This window comes from the organism of the source record quoted next, unplaced genomic scaffold, assembly GCF_019419815.1.
Source record: "Pyrus x bretschneideri cultivar Hongxiangsu unplaced genomic scaffold, Pyrus_bretschneideri_v1 Contig50, whole genome shotgun sequence".
In the NCBI taxonomy this organism is placed as follows: Eukaryota; Viridiplantae; Streptophyta; class Magnoliopsida; order Rosales; family Rosaceae; genus Pyrus; species Pyrus x bretschneideri.
Genome location: NW_025999788.1, coordinates 2,115,421 through 2,129,514, shown reverse-complemented (window position 1 = coordinate 2,129,514; position 14,094 = coordinate 2,115,421). Strand labels below are relative to the sequence as shown.

The following is a 14,094-nucleotide window of genomic DNA, read 5'->3' as shown; positions in this document are numbered from 1 at the left end:
CCTTTTCAATTATTATGATTTTCAACTCATAATATTTTATCCAAATATCAATGTCTACAGCTCTGATAAATTTGTTTTTGAATAGCTTTATAAATTTATTATTTTTCGACCAAAAAGAACTTCATAAAAGTTATTTAAGCCATGGTGTTGTTGTAGTAATTTCAAAGTTTCAAACGACTCCGACATCCTTCTAGTGTTTATTTAGCAAACAAAAAGGAGAAGTAAGAAAGTAACTACTAATTTTTTTGCGGCCCAAATCAGGCCCAGTTAAAAGTGTTATTCAAAACACTATTTTCTGGCGTCTCCGACCCAAGACCCAAAATTTGCATGGCCATAGCCTATATCGCAAACATTTCTGACTTCTCATCAAATTATTATTATTTTATTTTATCAATTCATCAAATTATTTTGCATGGCTTGTTTCTACTCTTTAGAATCTTTACAGAGTGAAGATTCATGAATGCATGCAGTGGCTTGCGGCTTTGGGGAGGGCTAAAGGGTGCTAAAAATTATTCTGTCATCTACTATTTATATGTATAATATTATATTTAAAAAAGTCATTTTATTAGTACTTTCAAACTTTATGATGTGATATTCATAAGTGTAATTTAAAAAAAAAAAAAATTAAAAGTTCAGAGTGCACAATAAAATATTTAGAGTGACAAATAATTTTTCAATTTTGTTAAACAATGATGCTATATATTCAAGTGTATGTGGTATAATACTCTAATGGATAGAGTGTTGGGTTTCTACTCATATGCCTCGGGGTTCAAAACTCCATTCCTTTAAATTATTATAATAGTTTCTAACTCTCTCTTTCTCTCTCTCTCCCCCCTAATAATAGCAAACATTTTTTTTTAATTTTTAAAAATGCTATATATTCAAGTGGAATTTTAAAATGAGTTTTTGAAACTTCTTTTTTTTTTTTTTTTTTTTTCTTCTTGTTTGGCTGTTTAAGCTTGAATTGCTTTTGAAATATTTTTTTCTTTTAGTATAACGATATATTTTACACTAAAGGGAGGAGGAGTTCGACTAAGCCATATAATGGGGAACCTAATTTGGTATCAATTTGCCATCTACGAGATTCGAACCTAAGACCTGTCACTAAATTTGATTATTTAGTGAAGGTTATGTTTTTAGCTATTTTTTACTTATTATTTAATGACGTTTGTAAACTTATAATAAGTGATTTGTTTTTATTTAAGTTATTTCTTTCTAGCATCAACACATTGTCTTTTAGCCCAAAAAAAAAGGTAAACTGAAAAACTCCATCCCTTCCTTCTTTTGTTGGTGTTGTAGCTTCAGATTCACTTTTGACTTTGTCATGTAATCTCTGTAATGTTTGTGGCTGAGAGAATAAATGCAAAATTATCAGTGCTTCATTGATATAAATTCATCCATGCTTCTAATGAATCTGTTTGTGATCTCTGTGTATTTGTGCATCTATGTTTTTATTTTTTTCTGGATAAATGGAGGATTTTTTTTTATTTTTTATTTTTTATGAATTGGAAGTGTACGATTTCTCTTTTCTTCTTTCAATGATTTTTTATGGTGTGATGGCTTGATGGGTCTACCAAATCCAATCAAAACTTGAGGGATGCAAAAACAATAAATAAAAAAAATACAATACCCTCTATGACTTCTTTTTACAAATTTCAGTGAGATGTGGGTTTTTATCTCAAATTTCAGTCTTTTGAAGTTGAAATTGATTACGAAGTTGTCAAATGCATATTTCAGGCTGTTTGACTCCAACATGCTCATCAGCAACATCACAAAGGTGATATGCTTGGATGATTACCATTCCATAGATAGGATAGGGAGGAAGAAGAAATAAGTGACGACTCTAGACCCAAAAGCTAACGACTTTGATCTTCCGTTAGACCCAATAGTGTAACTGTTTTCAGTTTCATAAACAGTCAGTTTTAGCATACTCGTTTTTAGTTCATAAACTGACACGCCCGACCCTGATATTCACCAAACATCAGGGTAGGCACGTGTTGGCCAACACCTGAAGGTGACGAAGCCATATTAGGATGCATGCGAACTAAAAACAATTAACCGACATAAATAAAACTTATAAATTTAATTATAATGAATATGCAATTGTGGATCGTGTTCAAAGCATACAACTAATTCAAGACACTAAAAAGGAATAATATAATATTGAATGAACAAAAGGATGGGTTCTACACCAAGAGGACTCGAAGATGCAAATGTGGGAGTGCCTTGACGTCGGGATTGTAATCCTCGATGCTAAGTCTTGAGGGGGCGCAAAACAAAACATGAGTGAACCAAGTTGATATATAAGTAGTAATAAAATAGTTAATCTTTAACGTACTAAACCCTAGGTTTAGAAAACTCGTATAGCATAATAAGTAATAGGTTTTTCTTAAAACCCTAACATGCCATAAAACCTTTTGTAATACATATATCATATATAATGTGCTTAGTAGTAGTAGCACAAGGCATATATATAACTTCATTCGCCCAAAAGCACTTTATCTTCCGCCTATAGGCACTACAACCCTCCACCTTAATATAAGTGTCATTCGACTGAAGACACTACATCACCCAACTGAAGCCAAATATAAGTATCTTCTGACCAAAGCCATCTACAAACACCCAACCGAAACCATAAATAAGTATCTTCCGGCCAAAGCTATCTACAAACGCCCAGCTGAAGCTAATATAAGTATCTTCCGGTCGAAACCATCTACAAACGCCCGACTGAAGCCATATATAAGTATCATTCGCAAGTAGGTAGTATCGTTCCCCCGTAGGCAGATCTTATGAATAACCATTAAGTAAGTACATAAAAAATCAGAGTTTAGTAGTTAAAACGTCATATCGTAAAACCATGTTCACAAGTATGTATATAATCATCAATCATATATACCACAAGGAACGTAAAGTCAATAAAGCATGATATTTCATAAAGCATAAAACCAATTTACTCATAAACGTTTCATAAAACGTAACCAATAAATCATGATTTTCATGTATGCATTTCTAATAGTAAAATCATGCATTTTAGAAGAGGTCAACTTACAGATACTTCGCTGTCGAAGAGCCGTGCAAACTAGAGATGACGAAACGCCATAAACAATTGCACCTAAGCACATAAAGGTACCAATTAATAAAACTCTATCATAACGATTGAATTTTGGGAAACGGACGTCATAAACAGATTCAGGACGTTGAAACTGGACGTCAAAAAAAGTCTACGGTCAACTGGTAGGATCTGGTCAACGAGTCGGGTCAAGTCTTAGGTTATGGGCCAGGTCGGTTAGGTTTGCAACTGGATTGGGCTAGGTTCCAAACTGGATTTTGGACCGAGTACAATTAGGTTTAGGCCTGATTACATATGAGTTTGTGGGCCGGCTGCATTGTACAAGGGTTGGGCTGAGGGAAGTTGGGTTAGGCTAGGTAATTAGGTTGGGCTAGGTAATTAAGTTGGGCTGGGTTTAGGGTAATTGGTTCCGGTCGACTTGGTTTTCAGGCCGTGGGTCGACTGGTTTCCACGAAGTAGAACGCTGAAGCTTCCAAGCTCCGGTCAACCCAAAACTCCACAATTACACGTCATGCCATAAACGAAAATGAAGCTATGGAGGAGATGAAGGATGTTATACCTATCCCATGGCCAGTCGTGGCTGGAAAACAACCTACAAGTCTCGGACTCCCTCGTCAAAAACTGGGAAGTTCTTCCCCGATCTGTTTCTTCGTTCAACAAGTATAAACCACTTAAAATCTACCCTAATCAAACCTTAAGCACAACCCAAAGGAGTCTAAGCACCTACCTACGACGAGAGTGTGTCGGGGAAGCCAGAAATAGTAACTCCGCCACTATTGAAGGTCTACAGTCTTGGCTTGGGGTGGAGATTGTAAGGTTCAGACGGTGGTGCAGGTCTGATGGGGTGATGTTGTTGTTGACGTTCGTTGTGTGATGTGTGGTGAGCTCAGAGAGAGAGAAAGTTGTAGGGAGGGATGAGGTAGAGACAGAGAGAAGAGATAAAGTGAGGGGGAAAGAGAGAAAGTGTGACGGTGAGGGGGAAAGAGGAAGAACAAATGGGCTGGGGGACAAACTCAAAGGGTGGCCCCATTTGGCACACCAATTAAGGCCAGAAAGCAACATCTTAAACAAATATCCCACAACGAAAGTGAAAATTACTATTTTACCCTTTCGGTTCACCAAATCCGGGATAGTTGTTACATAAACATTTAGTTTTAGAAATAACATACCTGTTTTCAATTTCATAAATAGTGTACTCATGTCGAGTTTTATAAATAGTGTACCCGTTTTCAATTTCATAAATAGTGTAACCGTGTTGAGTTTCATAAATAGTATACCCGTGTTTTGTTTCATAAATAATCAAAGTGTAACCGTGTTGAGTTTCATAAATAGTATATCCGTGTTTTGTTTTATAAATAATCAATTTCGTAAATAATGTACCCATGTTGGGTTTCATAAATAGTTAGTCCCTAAAATAGTTTAGTACCCATGTTTAGCTAACTAGATTAAAGCATTTGTGATTTTTGCACATCTTCTATCTTCTTTGGCATTCTTTATTTTCATTGTTTTTTACTTTATTCAATCTAAAAATTAGAGTTTTTCTTCAACATTCTATACTTTCATTCTTCTTAACTTTATTCAATCTAAAAATCAAAGATAAAATCGTAAAAATCGTTTCCCGATTAAAATAGAGAAAACCTAACCATTTTTCTCTTCACATAAACGTGACAAGTACGTTATTTTCTGTTACAAGTGTGCATTTGTCATGTTGCTCTATTTCATTAAAAAAAAAAATATATCGAGATAGAATGCCACACCAACAATCAATTAGCATTGCTTACCATTCCCTGTCAAAAGCACCTAATCTTCTCTCTCTCTCTCTCTCTCTCTCGGTGTGTCTGAGGACAGACAAGAATAGTGGGGCAGCCGATCTTGGAAGCTCCACTCTTTTTTCTTTTTCTTTTTTTTTTAAATTATAATTTCAAACGTTGTTACAATTAAAAAAAAAAAAAAAAAACAAAATCAAAAAGCCAATCGTCCCTCTCTTCTTACAGAAAATCTGGTTGTCTCCCTTGAGTTCCCCAATTACACCTCGCCCACTGCACAATTGCATCGCGGACACACTCGGCAAAGCGGCCTGCCTTTCTTTCAAGCGGAAGCGGGAATGTCTGCGCAAACGTCGGTGAGAACGGATAGCTTGATTGCGGGAGATCCATAAGGTACCGTTTGGTATGTGGGACGGGACGAAACAGAGTGGGACAAGGCGTTCTGTCCCACGTTTGGTGCGCCTAAAACGGGTGGAACGAGCTGTTCCACGGGACGAGTTTTGGGTGAATTTTCGTTCCACCTCACCATCTGGAACGACTCGTTCCACCTCACCCTCTGGAACGACTCGTTCCACATCCGTGGAACACAAAATTATAACCTCTCTGTCTCCTTCTTCCTCCTTGTTTCCATCCGAGGGCATCTTTGCTCCCGCTCCGTTCCGTTCCGTCCTGTCCCGTCCCGTTCCGTCCCGTACCATCCCGTTCCGTCCCGTCCCGTCTGCATACCAAACGATACCTAACATACTGAAAACTCAATTCCTTGTCTAGTGCCATCAATCTTCCAGATGGTTTACTTTCATCCTAATCTGAAATCTTCCATTCCCAATTTTCATACCCTTTATTTTACTTTCCTCCGAATAGGATGAACATGAAATAGAAACAAATTCGAAATTGCCTTTATTTCCATTCCATACGCTTCATACGAAATTGCCGAGCTCCTGCATGACACCTCTTGGTCTTGGTTTTGAAAGTTGGTGTGCTTCTGCTGCTCTGTTGTTGCCTCTGAATGTGATTGACAAAACCCAAAAAACTTACTGACGGAATGGGTTTTTCGTTAATAGGGGCAAGAGTTGGAAACTTATTTATTTCGTGTTGAGCTTTTAACTCAGCTCATGTGCGTGTTCAGTTTGCGAGACCTCGTAAAGATTAATTTTGTGTTTATGATTAAATATGAAATTTTTTTTGTTTAATAATAGAGAGTTTTAATGAAAAATACGTTGTACTATTCGTTTTAACGAAAAATCATATTTTTACACTAAAAGTCAAACCTGATACTATTAACTTTACTTTTTATTTTGTCCTTATCGTTAAAACTCAAAATTTTCAAATTATTTTCATTAATTTTCCTTAAATAATATTACAAGGTAGATTTTTTAAAAATAAACTTAACTCAAGTCATTTTCATTAAAGCACCTTACACAAAAGAGAGGACGGAAGAAAACGAAACCCTATAACCCAAGAAACAAAGAAAAATGAGGGATGAAAGTTCAAAATAGATGGCCTGTTGCAGTCCCAAGTTGATTTTTCTTGTTCCTTAGTATTTTCTATGTTATTTCTAAGATGAAGTTCCGCTTCTACGCTGTTCCCCCCTCCTTCCTCCTCAAGAAAACGAAACCCTATAACCCAAGAAACAACGAAAAATGAGGGATGAAGGTTCAAAATAGATGGCCTGTTGCAGTCCCAAGTTGATTTTTCTTGTTCCTTAGTATTTTCTATGTTATTTCTAAGATGAAGTTCCGCTTCTACGGTGTTCCCCCCTCCTTCCTCCTCAAGAAAACGAAACCCTATAACCCAAGAAACAAAGAAAAATGAGGGATGAAGGTTCAAAATAGATGGCCTGTTGCAGTCCCAAGTTGATTTTTCTTATTCCTTAGTATTTTCTATGTTATTTCTAAGATGAAGTTCCGCTTCTACGCTGTTCCCCCCTCCTTCCTCCTCCCCCTTTCATTGGATCCCTTCTTTGCCACTGAATAGAGTTGCATAGTTGTTTATGTACCGAAAAAAAATCCAATCAACCAAAAAGTCTGACTAGCTAGATAGGCAGTGAAAATGGCCGAATTTATTCCACTAGCACTGGTGCTAATTGAAAATTCCAAGATTCTCAACCTCCGTCTTTCAAGCGATGCCAGGGCTGATGTTGAAAGAGCCAACAAAATTTTGCGGAGGATGCAAGCCTATCTGACGGACTGCTCATCGAAACAGATCTGTGAAAGCTCCCAAGTGTTTCAAAATCGTGCAAAAGAGATCCAAGATGTAGTTTACGACATTGAGGATGCTCTTTCCATGTTCTTGGTTAAGATTCCTCATCACTACCATAGCAATTTAATCTCTATATCTGCGCACCGCGCTAAACATTACCCTTCTGAATGGAAAGCACGCAGAAAGTTGTTGCGCAAGCTCAAACAAATCGAAAGCGGAGAAAGGTTTTCTTCACCAGATTTGGATTCACTTATTGTCCAACCACCAATTCCCAACACAGGATTTGAAGAAGATAATAATAATTTGGTTTATCACCAAGTAGTGGAAGAAGATGAAATTGTGGGGTTTGAGACGGCTATCACAAAACTCATCCAACAGTTGAGGGAAGAAGAATATGTCAGTCAAAGGCCTCTCATGATTTCAATTGTTGGTCCTGGTGGCTCAGGCAAAACCACCCTAGTAAAAAATGTTTACGAGAGAAGAAGCGTGCAGGCCGCCTTTGATTTCCATGCTTTTGTTGATGTGCCGCGTTCCTTTCAATTGCAAACGCTCTTGCTAACCATGCTGAGAAATTTTGAAGCCCAAAGTATGCAGGAACCAGTAGCTGAGCATCATCATCATCGTGAAGAAACAGATCTGAGGAAGAAATTGAGACAAATTCTGGAGAAAAAGAAGTATTTGGTGGTTTTGGATAATGTTTGGAGCGAACAAGATTTGAGACTTATAGTAAATGCTCTGCCGAAAGGTTTGTCTGGGAGCAAAATAATCACAACTACTCGGGACTCTAATATTGTAGCCTCTTGGCATGCAAGTTCTGACGATTATATCCATGATTTGAGTAACGGATTATCCTCCCAAGAAGCCAATAAACTATTCTGCAAAAAGGCTTTTCACGGAAATTGGGAGCACTGTCCAGAAGAGCTTGAGGATTTGGCTCAAATAATCATCAGTGATTGTGGAGGCCTGCCCCTTGCAATTTCTACAGTCGGTACTTTCCTAGCTCGGCAGAAGCCACAAACTTTTGTGAAGTGGAAGCAGTTCCGTGATAGCTTTGGCTCCAATCTTCAGATTGTTGGTCAAGCTTTGGAGCCAAGTTATAGGGACCTGCCAGACCATCTCAAAAGTTGTTTTTTGTACTTCAGCATGTTTCCAGAAGACAGCTCAATCAAGCGTGAGAGGCTAATTCGCTTGTGGGTAGCCGAAGGATTTGTGAAGCAAGGAAGGGGAACCCTAACCACCATGGAGAAGGTTGCAGATGGTTACCTAAATCAACTCATTGGTAGAAAATTGGTTGATGTGAGTTCAAGAGAGATCAATGGACAAGTAAGGAGTTGCTGTGTTTCCAACCTTGTTCGCAAGTTCATCAAGTCAAAAGCGGAGAGTTTTGTCACTGTGTTGGAATCAAACAACACTCGGGTAAGTACAAGCAGTACTAATTCAGGTGAGAAAATCCGACGCCTTTCTGCACATTATGTTTCTATAAAAGATTTATTAACAAGTGGTGGAGAATTGAATCAAACACGTACCTTACTAGTGTTTGGACCTTCCCAGCAGGCTCAATGTGATGAGGTTGGAAGGGTACTTAATACGCTTAAATATTTAAGGGTTTTAGATTTGAAAGGCATTCCTTTAGAGGACTTTCCAAAATCTATTTCTGGTCTCATTCTCTTAAAGTACGTAAGTATGAGGAAAACCAAAATCAAAACAGTCCCAAGTTCCATAAACCGGCTTGCTCATTTGGAAACTTTAGATCTTAAGCGCACCCGGGTGACCAAATTACCTGAAGAGATTTATAAGCTCTACAATATGCGCCATCTTTTAGTGAGTCGTGGCTGTGATGGTGATGATGATGGACCCGCTCAAGGAGTAGAGGTTTCTGCAGGCAACATTGGAGCTTTATCCGAATTACAAAAGTTGTCACTGATTAAGGTGGGAAACAACAGAACAATACTAAACGCCTTAGCAGAACTAACTGGTCTCAGAAAGTTGGGCTTGACAGATCTCAAAATTGAACATGGAACAGAGTTGTGTTGTGCTATTGAGAAAATGGGAAGTCTTTCAACACTTGAATTGAGATCAACAAACGAGGAGGAATATCTTGAGTTGGATCATCATATGAAATCCCCTCCTCGGTCTCTAGAACGCCTCAGTTTGAAAGGGAGGCTAAGATGTTTGCCGCAATGGGTTCCCATGCTTCATAGTGTAGTGAAGATTTCCCTAAAGTGGTCAAAACTTGATGCTGATGCCAACCCACTCAAGCCCCTTCAAGCATTGCGGAATATGATGGAGCTTCATTTGGTTTGCTATTATACCGGACAGGTGTTGGAATTCAAGGCTGAAACGTTCATGAAGCTAAAGATATTAAGTATCAAACAATTTGATCAACTACATACCATGAAAGTTGAGTCTGGAGCAATGCCTAATCTTGAGAAGCTAACCCTGTCCAATTGTAAGAGTTTGAATTTACCTCCACTTGGCATGGAGGGTCTACGGAACCTCGAGGAACTGTTTCTCCATGACATGCCCACCATACTCATTGCCAAGCTTCAAAGGGATGGTGAAGATCGTCAGGCGGTTGAGCGTATTCCAGTCATCCATTCTTTTAATCTCAGCACTGGATTCCAAATCTTTCACAAGTGATTGTAAGCATTCAATTTCTTTATTTGGTGATCAATGATTTTTCAACAACTTCTCTAAAATTGTAGTTTGCATTTTTGACCCTCTGATTTATTCTCTAGGCAAAAGCGCGGGGGTGAGAAGGGAGGAGAAACTGAAGGCGGCGATGGCTCGAAAAACTTCAACAAAGTGAAGGACACAAGCCGGTGGAGCGAGTCCACTGCCATTGCTCTTTCAGATGCTTATGGTTTTTACAATAGTATTTCTTAAAATAATGTGGGGATAAAGCTGAGCTATATTGACATATTTGTCAGCTGTGTCAGCTGTGTTTGGCTTATCTCACTCAATCATCAAACATACTTGACACTTGATGCAAAAATTAATTACTTGTTTTGCTTAGTTTGTAATTATTTTCAAATGTTAAATGTGAGGTGTATGAGCATATACCATTAAACATTCATATATATATATATACATATATATATATATATGCTTTCAAAGTTTCAAACTCTCATGGCTTTCTTCAATCAAAAGAGTAAGGCATAAATACAAGTAGGTAGACTGAAAAATATTAGGTATAATACACCTTCCATCAATGCCTCAGTGTGTTTGGGTTCTTTGAGAGAAATAGATAGCTTAGCATCTGTTTGGTATTTGGTTTGGATCCAATATTTTTAACTCAAAACAAGTTTTGATTCAAAAATTTAAATCTTTGTTTGGTATTTGATTTGAATATAATTCTGAAAACCACAACTCAAAAATATTTGAAAACAAAGCTTATTTGTTGAAAACACAAAAAATGCATTTTTAGATTATTTTTTTTATCTGGGATTCACCACACTCTCCTCTGTCTCTCTCTACCACTCACTCCCCCCTCTCTCTCCCTCTATCTCTCTCTCTCTCTCTACCACTCACTCCCGTCTCTCTTTCTCTCTCTCTCTCTCTTCTCTATTGCCTCTTCAATCTCTTCCCACTTGCATCCCCCATAGCCACCACCTCTATCCTTCTTCCTCTGGCCAAGATAAATCGACGACAACAAATAGCTATTGGTTTTGGAGGTTGTTGGATCTCAGATTTGAGATCGCCAATGTGACCAGCCTCGGTTGTCAGCGCGATTTTGGAGGAAGGAGTCGGTAAATAGCAAAAGGGTTGCCGGGGAGAGGGATGTGGTGGTTGGGAAATTGGTCTGGCTTGGGCGTTTGATTTTTCTTGTTTTGAATTAGCTTTGAGAAGTTGCATACCAAACAAAGTTTTGAATTTAAAATTTTTAAATCAAAACATGCGTTTGATTTTCACACATCTTTGTTTCATCATGTTCATCGTATCCATTTGATTTGTTCAATCTGCTTATGAAAATAAAAGCAGTGTGTGTGAGACTAAAAATAGTGAGTAAAAATCAGCTCCATATATAATATATTGCCTAATAAAAGAAATCTGATAAAGAAAGCCAACCTAGCTAATTAATTCGGTGGATAGTTGATGAAAAGATGTGATAGTTTTTCGTTTTTTCGGCAACTTCTTTTGCGTATGGACAAATTCTACATTTTTCAAGTCTTAGGGCCAAACTAGCTAGCTAGGGAGGGATCATGAACAAGTCAATATATAGAACATAGTTGTAGTTGTGTTGTAGATTGAGAAAATGGAGACATTAATACTTGAACTGAGATCAAGAACGAGGAGGAATATCTTGATTTGAATAACGACTTGGGGTTGCACATGTGGCTTCTAGAGTGCCTATATATACCAAATTTTTGTTTAGTAGGTTGAGACCTCCATATATTTATATAGTAGTGTGAATAACAAATTTTTTTTAGTAACTAGGTTGAGAGCTTCATAGGATATACCTTACTATATAAATATATGGAGGCCTCAACCTACTAAACAAAAATTTGGTATTGGCACTCTAGAAGACACATGCAACCCTCAAATTGCAATTATGTATCTTTTACACTTTGAGAAAGGCTGAGTCCGAGATGATTTTTTGTTGAGTATATGTCAATAATAATTTCTTATCTGCTGCTTGAACTTTTCATAAGATTTGATCAAGGGAAAATTATCTTTCTCATAATCAGAAAAAGTTGGTGTTCATGCGCCCCTTCAGGCTATTGGGTGGACTCCTTTTTTTAATACAACGGTACATTAACACATTCAGGAGATAAGAGAATAAATTGATTGCAAACTCGTTACTCATGATATTCAATACTAAGATCCTTCACTTACAAGTAAAAAAAAAATTCCACTGAGTTGTATGATGGCTATTTTGTTTTTAATAGTCAGAAACCAAGTTCTAATGTCATTCGAGAGAACTTTCTTTCAAATATTCAGAGATTGGCTTGTCAGTTTCAGATTATTTATTTCAGCTATATATATATATATATATATATATATATATATATATATATATATATATATATATATATTAGGAGGCAAATTTATTGCCGATGAGCTTACAAAGATTGGTCAATGTTCCTCGAACATTCGCTGTTGGCTCCAATCTCTTCCTTCAAATTCTCACTTGTCATGGCTTTGGGATTGTTTGTTTGTTTGTTTTTTTTTTTTTTTCTTTTTTTCAAAATAGAGGACCAGGTGGTTTCGTTACAGGAGTCCTCTTTTTTGAGGGTTGGAAAGACTCACTTCTCATGACCACCATCGTGTGATTTATCAGCGTCAGGAATCGAACTCAAGACGTACCGTGTGAAATACGAGCATGAAATTTGTTTCCAACCATTGAACCACCCAGTGATTTGGTTTTTGTTTACCCTATTTTCTCTGCAAGTTTTCTTCTTATTATATAAAAAGCTTTTCTTATTTAAAACATACGAATGGCATTTCAAGATTAAAAGAGAAAAATTAATAAAACAAAAAGTCGACACTAGTAGTACGGTTTCCACTTGTAAATTAAAAGATCTCATCTTCAATTTTCATGAATGAGGAACAGCTCGATACAAGCAGACTAACTAACTAAATAAAAACCAAGTCAAAATGGATGGCCTGTTGTAACCTACGCCTCCCATTAGGAACAAAGACCAAGACCTTTCACAATCTAGTTCTGTCACAGAGTATGTTGGTAGGAAATTTTAATGAGGTGGTCATATAGTATGTTGTCAAGTCTTAGATATCAAGTTAGCTTAAAAGTTAGCTTATTACATTTTTCCTCCAAACTGGGTGATCAGCGGTTTTGGTTTCTGAAGCGATTTCAGATCTTAAATTTTATTAAATACAATAAGAATTGTTATAAGGCTAAAGACACCAAAAATCCAATTTTTAAAAGCGATTATAATCATGGTGGGGTGGTACATTCAATGCCACATTCAGTGGCTCAATTTGCGTTAAGCTGTAATGAATTCATGGCTTGGATTGAGGAGGCTCCTTCATGGCTAATGGCAATTTTGGAGGCTGAGTCGGAAATTCGGAGTATATAATTTCAGATGGTGGTAAACTGGGAGCTTCTTTTCTGTTGATGGACCTTGTTTATTTGAATACTAGCAGACTAAATAAATAAATAAAAACAAGTCAAAATGGATGGCCTGTTGTAACCTACGCCTCCCATTGGGAACAAAGACCAAGACCTTTCACAATCTAGTTCTGTCACAAAGTATGTTGGTAGGTAAATTTTAATGTGGTAGTCATATGGTATGTTGTCAAATCTTAAATATCAAGTTTTATAAAAGTTAGCATATTACATTTTTCCTCCAAACCTTGTGATAAGCGGTTTTGGTTTCTGAAGCGATTTCAGATCCTAAATTTTATTAAGGGAGATTTTGGATGTGATCCCTAACTATGAATATTCTTTGACTGAAACCTTATTGGTTTTCAATTTTTGATCCAAGTCTCTGAAATTAATGTGATAATTTATTTCTATGTACGTTACTATATTTTTTAAATTAAAAATTGAAATTTATAATTGTTTATATTAATGAGATTTTAAATAAAAAACCATAATTTGTGGGATTAAAAATATTAAAATATAAATATACTATTGTATGTGTGTGTGTATATAAAAACATGGTACATTCATCAAAATTAACCAAAAAATTATTGTATCAAAACATGGTACATTCTTCAAAATCATAAACAAAAAAAAACAAAAAGAAGATATTAGGCTTAATAACATTAGTAAATTTCTTCAATTAAACTTAACATGGATACATTCTCAAATCAAAGAAAAAAAATGTACCAATATAAGTTTAAAAATGGATTAAAAAAATTGAATAGATTTTATATAAAAAAAAGGGTACATTTTACATATAACAAATTTGTATATTTAAGAATGAGTACATTTTAAGATTAAAAATTTGAAAAAATTACATGAATGGGTACATATAATTAGCATGGGTACATTTAGCAAAATTAAAAATGGGTACAAATACAAATAAAACTTTTAAAAAATATGGGCACAAAAAGAAATTAATATATGGGTACAAATTAAAACTGAAAAGAAAT

The 14,094-nt window shown here is 36.3% G+C and overlaps 1 protein-coding gene and 1 long non-coding RNA gene across 2 annotated transcripts; one reads left to right on the top strand and one right to left on the bottom strand.

Annotated features, from left to right (window-relative positions):
• Positions 1–2,113: 2,113 nt before the first annotated feature.
• On the bottom strand, positions 2,114–4,141 carry LOC125470607. The gene is made up of 3 exons (XR_007252905.1): positions 3,798–4,141; positions 3,630–3,711; positions 2,114–3,112 (listed from the first exon to the last, which is right to left on the bottom strand). It is a non-coding gene; the product is annotated as an uncharacterized LOC125470607 (long non-coding RNA).
• A 2,149-nt stretch (positions 4,142–6,290) lies between these two features.
• On the top strand, positions 6,291–10,090 carry LOC103946067 (disease resistance protein RPM1). The gene is made up of 2 exons (XM_018647156.2): positions 6,291–9,677; positions 9,774–10,090. Exon 1 carries the CDS (start codon positions 6,886–6,888, stop codon positions 9,673–9,675), a length of 2,790 nt encoding a protein of 929 aa, XP_018502672.1. The 5' UTR covers positions 6,291–6,885; the 3' UTR covers positions 9,676–9,677; positions 9,774–10,090.
• The last annotated feature ends 4,004 nt before the right edge of the window (positions 10,091–14,094 follow it).